Consider the following 9,525-nt stretch of genomic DNA (forward strand, 5'->3'; position numbering starts at 1 on the left):
TGCATTATACATACACAGTGTTTCATTATAAAGAACCCTATGTAAAATATTAGTTATTATTTTATGGGTCTTCCTATGTAGCTTAATTTTGTTACAGAAACTTTGATACTTCTGGATCTAAGAAGGCATGAGAGGTAAGGATGCCACGAAAGAATAAATATGTCTAAATTAACTGTTTATCATTACATACCTTTTTGTTAACTATTACATGCAAAACAGCATTTTTTAAAACTCAATAGCAATTAAAGGTAAATTACTCAGTAGAGTAGCAAAGAATATAACTGCTACAGAGGTTATTTTTACAGCCCACTTTCCTGTCTCTGTGTTCTGAAATGACTCAGAATCACAGGCTAAAATTCTATATTAAAAAAAAAAAAAGAAAAACAAATTCATGACCCGAATGTTGCCACCACACCTCATAAATACAGCACCTTCTGCGGCTAAAGCCTTTTATGCATTTAAGAGCCCTACGTGTTCTTGACAGAAACCATACTCAAGCAGCTGAATTTAGAACGTGCTGACCTTAAGCAAATCAATGCCCTTAGCATGTACTTCTGGCTTGTATCACTGCAAGAGTTAGACAGCCTCACCATCTATAGTAGTCAACAATTTCTGGCCACTGTCCCCTGTCTATTTTAAGATATCCCTACTACACTTCTGTGTTGTACAAAGAAATAGAATAACACATAAACCTGTGTTTAAATACAAATAGTTTACCTCAGAAATCAGGATATGTGCATTCCTACTATGCTTTGCTCAAAAATATTTAATTTGGTTAGTTTCCACTTCCTGCTTTCATTTATGAAATAAAAAATATTTTAACAAAAATTGAAAAATCAAGTATAAGACACTTTAGCTTACTGCCTAATCAGATTTATAAGTAACCTAGTCATAAACTAGGCCAGAATTGTCAGGGTCCCAAATAAAGTACAAACAAATACTTAAAGAGAGTAATGGTATCTGCCATTTTCTTGCAAAATTACACTAGATATTAAAACAGTATGTCATTAAGGACTACAATATATTTTCACCAATATACCTTAATATTTACTAACTCTTCTAACGCTTGGATCTAAATGACATAAAATCTATTTTTAGTTTTTTATCCAGGCAACATCAACCAAAATGCCTGCACTAGTCTTTGTTTACAAATAAGAGCCTCTTGTTTTTCACTCTAAACCCAGAGCCTGTAATTTAGCATCGCAACTGTATAGCTTCAGAACATCGGGTAAATTATTTACCTGAAATTTATATATAAACACAAATTAGAAACTACTAAACTATTTAGTAATTACTCATAGATTTTCTTCATTCCTAATACAAAGGCTAGTATTTGTGCAAAGGCCTAATGCTAGAAACCAGTATCATAAAATATTTAGCATTTTAGATTGCCTTTTAAGGGATTTCCCTTATTCCCTTGAAAGATTTGGTAAACCAATAGACATTCTCAAGTATTTAAAAAAAAAAAAAAAAAAAGACTTTTTTTTACTCTAGTGGAAAAGATTTCAAATAAAGAAAATGAGGTAATTCTGATATGCAGAATAATGCAGGACCCAAATGAAGTGAAGTCATTTACTAGCAAGTGAACTAAATATAGAGCCCAAGCAGCTGAAGCCTGGGAGTTTATATAATATGCTAGCTCACTACTAAAAGCTCTCAAGACAGAATCCATAGAGTACCAAGGGAAAGAAAAAAACAAAACTACTATTCTTCTAATACTGTTAAATAAGATTTTACAGTTTTTTTCCAGAAAAAAGCTAATCTCGTATATTGAAAAAAAATCTTTTGGGGAGCAGAGATATCTAGTAAATCTAATTATGTAGCAAGAGCTACTACCTGCAACTACAGCAAATTTAAAATTTTAAATGATCTAAGAAGTTTTAATGGTATCTAGCACTCTACTACCAAAACCATACAATCAAGAATATACTGTCCTCCCTGACTGTCCGAAGATAGGCAGCCATCATGAATGACACCGTAACTATCCGCACTAGAAAGTTCATGACCAACCGACTACTTCAGAGGAAACAAATGGTCATTGATGTCCTTCACCCTGGGAAGGCAACAGTGCCTAAGACAGAAATTCGGGAAAAACTAGCCAAAATGTACAAGACCACACCGGATGTCATCTTTGTATTTGGATTCAGAACTCATTTTGGTGGTGGCAAGACAACTGGCTTTGGCATGATTTATGACTCCCTGGATTATGCAAAGAAAAATGAACCCAAACATAGACTTGCAAGACATGGCCTGTATGAGAAGAAAAAGACCTCAAGAAAGCAACGAAAGGAACGCAAGAACAGAATGAAGAAAGTCAGGGGGACTGCAAAGGCCAATGTTGGTGCTGGCAAAAAGTGAGCTGGAGATTGGATCACAGCCGAAAGAGTAAAGGTGCTGCAGTAAAGGCTACCTGTGTCCATTTTGGATTTTTCACAAGCAGATTAATAAACTAAAAACTTTCAAAAAAAAAAAAGAATATACTAAGATATACAGCCAAAAGAATGAAAGTCTATCAAAGAGATATCTACAATCCAGTGTTTAGTGCAGCACTATTCACAATAGGCAAGATGTGGAATGAACCTAAGTGTCCATCAACAAATGAATGGATGAAGAAAATGTGGTACATATATACACAATGGACACAAAGAATGAGATCCTGTCAATTGCAACAACTTGGATGGAACTAAAGGGCATTATGTTACCTGAAATAAGCCAGGTACAGAAAGACAAAACTTGACAATGTTCTCGCTCATATGTGGGAGCTAAAAATTAAAACAATTGAACTCATGGAGATAGAGAGTAGAACGACGGTTACCAGAGTCTAGGAAGGGTAGTAGATGGGGGCCGGGAGTAGGGATGGTTAACAGGTACAAATATATAGTTAGAATGAACACTATGTAGTATTTGATAGCACACCAGAGTGACCACAGTCAACAATAATTTATTGTACATTTAAAAATAAGTAAAGGAGTCTAATTGGAATGTTTGTAACACAAAGAAATGACAAATGCTTGAAGGAATGGATAGTCCATTTACCCTGATGTGATTATTATGCACTGCATGCCTATATCAAAATATCTCATATACCCCATAAATATATATATATATCTACTATGGACCCATAAAAATAAAAATAATGTTTTAAAAAAGAATATACTAAAGGTATATCAGGCTATTATTTCTAATTCCTAATACATACTTTATTTTTTTTAAGAGGGTCTCACTCTGTCACTCAGGCTGGAGTGCAGTGGCATTATCATAGCTCACTGCAGCCTCTAACACCTGGGTTCAAGGGATCCTCCTACGTCAGCCTCTTGAATAGCTAAGACTACAGGTATTTCCCACCATTCCTGGCTCATTATTTTTTTCTTTTTTTGGAGAGGCAGGGTTTTGCTCTGTTGCCCAGGCTGATCTTCATCTCTTGACCTAAAGTGATCCTCCCACTTCCCAAAGTGCTAGGACTACAGGTGTGAGCCACTAAACCCAGCTCTAATACATGTTTTAATAAGCTTTACTAACACTAAGTGACATAAATGGGCAATTCCTTCTGATAACCTACTAGTAGGGCATATATTTAGAGTTGATTTGTGTAGGAGCTAATTAATTTCTCCTTTATTTTGTACTGGGCACTATAGCATATACTTGCAAGAAGGGTAATCAGGTACAGCGCAAAGGTAAATGCAGTATCAGAAAATACCCCTTGTTGGGTCTAAATTTATATCCCCCATGTTCTAAGCATTTCTAACAATAAATTGCATGAATGACCAATACTGGCAGATACTGTATTTGTCTATATTTTATGGCAGGTCCATCATGTTGGAGCTCATAGGGCTGTAGCATATACCAATAACAAATTCATTCAGGCTTATATGAAAATAATTTATGCTCAAAGTTATCAAACTATGAATTCAAAGCCATTTTACACTCCAGAATGAGTTTTCAGTATTCTGAATCTTGGTAATCACTAGTTAGCCCCTCATACTATCTATTGTACGTCAGGCTAGTGTTACATTGTAGCACGTTATCAATACTTTACATGGGCATTATTTTCTTCTTTCACTTCCCCCAGAACCAAGACTAAAATAGCATTATCCATAGCATATATGTGGATAGAACATAATAAAACTGGTTATGATCAGGTGACCTAAAAAGTCACGGGAAGGAAAAGAAATATATTTGTGTTTTGTTTTGTTTTTTGAGATGGAGTTTCACTCTTGTGGCCCAAGCTGGAGTGCAATGGCGCTATCTCAGCTCACTGCAACCTCCACCTCCTGGGTTCCCGCGATTCTCCTGCCTCAGCCTCCCAAGTTGCTGGGATTACAGATGCCCGCCACCACGCCCACCTAATTTGTGTTATTTTTAGTAGAGATGGGGGTTTCACCATGTTGGCCAGGCTGGTCTTGAACTCCTGACCTCAGGTGATCCACCTGCCTCAGCCTCCCCAAGTGCTGGGATTACAGGCATGAGCCAACGCACCTGGCTTTATATCTGAATCTTAAAATCATTAATCAGAATAACTTTCTGAATTCTTATACAGGTTGAGCATCCCAAATCCAAAAATCTGAAACTTTTTGGGTATTGACATGACACTCAAAGGAAACAAATTTTCAGATTTACGGGTGCTTAACTAGTTGACAGTGCAAATATTCCAAAATCCAGAAAAATCTGAAATCCAAAACACTTCTGGCCCCAAGAGTTTCAGATAAGGGCTACTCAAACCTGTATATAACTTTTCTAAATATTCAGTTACATACGATTATGTCTTTAATAAACTATTCCTCTCAAGTACTGAAATGCCCATGATATACACAAAAATTACTGTAAATACTTTCCAACATTTAAAGACCTCTGTTTGATCATTATTGATCACCTATCATTCCTTCAAATCTTCCATTAAAAATAAAAATAACCAGATGTCTTTGGCATGGAACTTTGCAGTGGAGATTTCTATCCTGCTTGGGTAGATTTTATGTCTTGATTTTTTAAATCTCTTTAAAACAAACCTAAATTGATCTTCTCTTGATTTCCTTTTTAAACTGAAGCAATCTCTTTTACCACAAACACACACAAAATTATTTCATTTGGCAGAAATTTAACATTTATTAATAAACAACCAAAAAGTATGGAGTTGTTACCTACCTGTAGTACCGAGATTGTAGATACGTTGAACAAACAGTCTTTGATACATGACTGGCCGACCCAAAGTCTATTACTTTAACCCTGTAAGGCTGCCGAACAGGATCCACCAACATAATATTCTCTGGCTTGAGATCAGCATGAATTAAACCAAGACTTTTCAATTTTTTCAGTGCAGTGGTCACTTGCTGAAGAATGGGCCGAATCACTTTTAGTGGCAGGGGACTAAATTTATTTTGTTTCAGAAAGTCATACAAGTTTTGTTCCAGCATCTCAAAAACTAAACAAGTATGGTTACGGTGCTGAAAGCATTCATAAGCTCGTACAAAGTTATATTCATCAGCATTTTCAGTACTGAGCCTTGCTAATATGCTCACTTCTATTTGACCTTGACGAGCATAAGAAGGATGATTTTTCAAAATTTTGATTGCTACAATCTCATTTGTCCCTCTTTTCCAGCATTTAACTACCTGGCCAAAGGTGCCTCGACCAAGAAAATCAAGGACTTCATAAGTATTTTTCATGGAGCATAAGACTTCATGCTGCACTAACTGATAGTCACCTTCTCCAGTGGTACAACTCTGTTTTGATCCTGTGGTAGTTGTCACAACTGTCACTGGATTTCCCATGTTGGTTTGCAACATTGCAGGAAGTATGGACAATTCATCGACAATCTGCATTGCGCTGCTATGATTATCCAACTCCTCACTCTTGCGCTTCAATCCACATCGCTGGGGGCCTTCTAGGAAATGCAATCTGTTTCGCCACGCCCCAATCTGAGGTGCCTGCACTTGAGCTTGCTGCGCCTGAGCTGCTATGACCTTTGTAGCACCTGCAGTGTTTTTCAAAACAACAGCACTTGTCTGCAATGAAAAGTTGTGTCCTCGAGGTCTATTAAATGGTATCTTTGTCTGAAAAGCACTACCCTTAGTGGGAGGATGAGAATTTCCAAAGTTTCTACCATTCACATAGGTCCGTGGATAGTTTCTTTCCTGGAATATACAACTGCTTGGCTCTACTTTGAGTTTCTTCACACTACAAAAGGCACTTGACTGAGTTTGATAAACATATGGTGGGTAGACCAAGACTTGTGAGGCCATACCTGCAAAAAAAAAGAAAAGAAAAAAAAAGGAAAGAAGAAATATTAATGTCAACAATTTTTTTTTCAATTTTAAATCTCAGGAAGAAAACTCTTAAGGGTCAAATTCACAATTTGTAAAACAGTAATTAATTCCCACTAAGACGCTTTTTTCCCTTGGAGAAGATAACTGTCTTTTTAATATCTCCATTTCAGTTAATTGGTGCTTCAGATATTCTGAGTATTGCATAAAAAGTCTAAGAATAAAGAATCTAGTGCATTTTATTACTTAAATATTTACTGAGAAGCTGAAATGGCCAATATGCCTAGAAACGGTGCCAACATTTTCCCTCAAAAGAAAGAAAAGTATAGATCCCTGTAATCCCAGCACTTTGAGAGGCTGAGGCAGTTGGATCACTTGAGGTCAGAAGTTCGAGACCAGCCTGGCCAACATAGTGAAGAAACCCCAACTCTACTAATAATACAAAAATTAGCTGGGCGTGGTGGTGCATGCCTGGGGTCCCAGCTACTTGGGAGGCTGAGGCAGGAGAATCGCTTGAACCCGGGAGGCAGAGGTTGCAGTGAGCCAAGATTGCACCACTGCACTTCAGCCTGTGAAACAGAGCAAAACTCTGCCTCAAAAAAAAAGTACAGATCCTTTAACTGTACACATTTGACAAAAGTAAAACACTATATTACCAAATTAAAATGTATGTACCAATGACAAGAAAAGAAAATATGCATTACATAAACATAGTTTATAGCCATATTTCTTAAACCTAAAGCCCAAGAATTGCCTCAGGAGGAAAAAAAAAAATCTATGTCTGCTTTAACTACATATATATTATATATATTATATACGTGTGTATATATTATATATGTATATATGTGTATATGTGTATATATGATATATCATAAATATATCATATATACATATAGTATAAATATGTATATACAATATATATGTTTATGATATATATGTAAATGTGTGCATATGTATGTGTATATATTATAACATATGTATATATTATATATTATATGTCTCAAAAAATATATTTTTTTTGAGACAGAGTTTCGCTCTTGTCGCCCAGGCTAGAGTGCAATGGTACAATCTCAGCTCACTGTAACCTTGGCCTCCTGGTTCAAGCGATTCTCCTGCCTTAGCCTCCTGAGTAAATGTGATTATAGGCATGTGCCACCACGCCTAATTTTTTTATTTTTAGTAGAGATGGAGTTTCACCATGTTGGCCAGGCTGGTCTTGAACTCCTTATCTCAGGTGACCCACCTGCGTCGGCCTCCCACAGTGCTGGGATTATAGGCGTGAGCCACCACGCCCCGCCTATGGCAGGGATTTTAAATAAAATTAGGGTGCCCCATTTCATGAATAGCTGATCCTACATTCTATTTACTAAATATATTATCCTTTGATCTTAAAAAGCATTAGATTACAAAGACAAGTTAATGACTTTCTACCCAGTTATATTCATGTTCCCATTCTTCTCAAATTTGTACTTTATTATATGGATATTCCTTTGAACTTCCTCCAAATAATACTGGAAAATATTTGAAATTTTCAAAGCATATTTTCTTTTTTTTTTTGAGACGGAGTCTCGCTCTGTCGCCCAGGCTGGAGTGCAGTGGCCGGATCTCAGCTCACTACAAGCTCCGCCTCCCGGGTTTACGCCATTCTCCTGCCTCAGCCTCCGGACTACAGGCGCCCGCCACCTCGCCCGGCTAGTTTTTTTGTATTTTTTAGTAGAGACGGGGTTTCACCGTGTTAGCCAGGATGGTCTCGATCTCCTGACCTCGTGATCCGCCCGTCTCGGCCTCCCAAAGTGCTGGGATTACAGGCTTGAGCCACCGCGCCCGGCCCAAAGCATATTTTCAAATCAAATTTCAAATCATATTTGAAAAACAGATTTAAAATCATTCTAAAGTTCTCAAGGACTAAATGACATTCTATTTATTTTATGCCTGCATCCAAAAAGGATGTGATTTATTGAGGGTGAAATAGCCAACATTCTTACCACACAACCATTAAGTGTTTAATGATTTCATAAACATTATTTGATTCAGATATAACATAGATACGAAAGAGAACTCAGTTTTATTCTGGCATACTTAATGTTCTCCCCTATGACCTTATTTTACCAACTTAGAATTTATAAAATATGAAATCCACCTAGCAACTGCTGACCTATCTATAGGAACTCAAAACATATATACACATAAGAATGAATCCTCAGTATCATAGCTAGAAAAACTGATAATTACACAGGTGTTAGATCTGCCTTCCATCTACCTGGTCTGCCACAACAATATATAATAAATATGTACATCAAAACCACCATTTGATAGAATCATCACTTTAAGTAATACTCCATGTTTTCTACTTGTACAAAATTACCTTGGTAATTTTCCTAATGGTAAAATCCTAATACAAATGATCAAGTGTAAAAATAAGCTGAGAAACCAGATACAGGAACTTTGCATTATGTTCTCTTAGTGCTTTTCTGCACATCTACCCTTTCTTCTTTTAACAAGGTCTCACCTAGGCTGCAGCGCAGTGGCACAATCATAGCTCACTGCAGCCTCCAACTCCTGGCCTCAAGTGATCCTCTCATCTCAGGCTCCCAAAATGCTGGGATTACAGGCATGAGCCACTGCACCCAGATTCACATCTACTATTGAACACTTTAAAAACTCTTTTAGATTTCAATCAAAGTAAAATGATATATCCTTGCTGAAGCCTTTCCTGAAACATATAAACTCACCCTCCAGGCAGGGGTGAGCAATCAGTGCTCTCACAGTAGTTCCTAAATTCTTCTCATTTTGCGATTACATTTCATTATACTGTAATTGTCAGTGTATATATCTGTCTTTCACACTAGATCTAAAGCAAAGTGCCAAGGATATAGAGTTGGTGTTCAATAAATGTTGGTTCGTTGGTTGGTTGAAATATCTTCATTTTCTACAATTTAAAAATCTGTATTATATTAACTATGTGGTCTCCTACTCTTGTAACAAATCACAAACATCAGTTCTTTAACTCAGAATCCACAGATTACCATCACAATCTGTAATATCTGTATTAAAAATAAGAGCAACTACCTACTGAGCACTTACTAGGCAACGGTTTAACACTTTATTTACAATATTTTATCTAATCATAGCAATATCTTTCCAATTTGCTTTTAAGAAAACTAAAGTTGGCCAGGCACAGTGGCTCATGCCTGTAATCCCAGCACTTTGGGAGGCCAAGGTGGGCGGATCACGAGGTCAGGAGTTCGAGACCAGCCTGGCCAATGTG

At 36.8% G+C, this 9,525-nt stretch overlaps 1 protein-coding gene and 1 pseudogene across 4 annotated transcripts in view; one reads left to right on the top strand and one right to left on the bottom strand.

Moving 5' to 3' along the window:
- The window catches only part of HIPK3 (homeodomain interacting protein kinase 3), a 107,825-nt gene that overhangs the window by 70,948 nt on the left and 27,352 nt on the right, over nucleotides 1-9,525 (bottom strand). For all 3 annotated transcript variants that reach the window (XM_011965562.1, XM_011965561.1, XM_011965563.1), the window contains exon 2: nucleotides 5,140-6,238. In XM_011965562.1, the coding sequence (XP_011820952.1) occupies nucleotides 5,140-6,238 (1,099 nt within the window). The remainder of the gene's footprint in view (nucleotides 1-5,139; nucleotides 6,239-9,525) is intronic.
- LOC105528706 lies at nucleotides 1,937-2,459 on the top strand (annotated as a pseudogene). The gene has a single exon (XR_001004397.1). The product of XR_001004397.1 is annotated as a 40S ribosomal protein S24 pseudogene (transcript).

Source organism: Mandrillus leucophaeus, unplaced genomic scaffold (genome assembly GCF_000951045.1).
Source record: "Mandrillus leucophaeus isolate KB7577 unplaced genomic scaffold, Mleu.le_1.0 Scaffold73, whole genome shotgun sequence".
NCBI classification, from domain to species: domain Eukaryota; kingdom Metazoa; phylum Chordata; class Mammalia; order Primates; family Cercopithecidae; genus Mandrillus; species Mandrillus leucophaeus.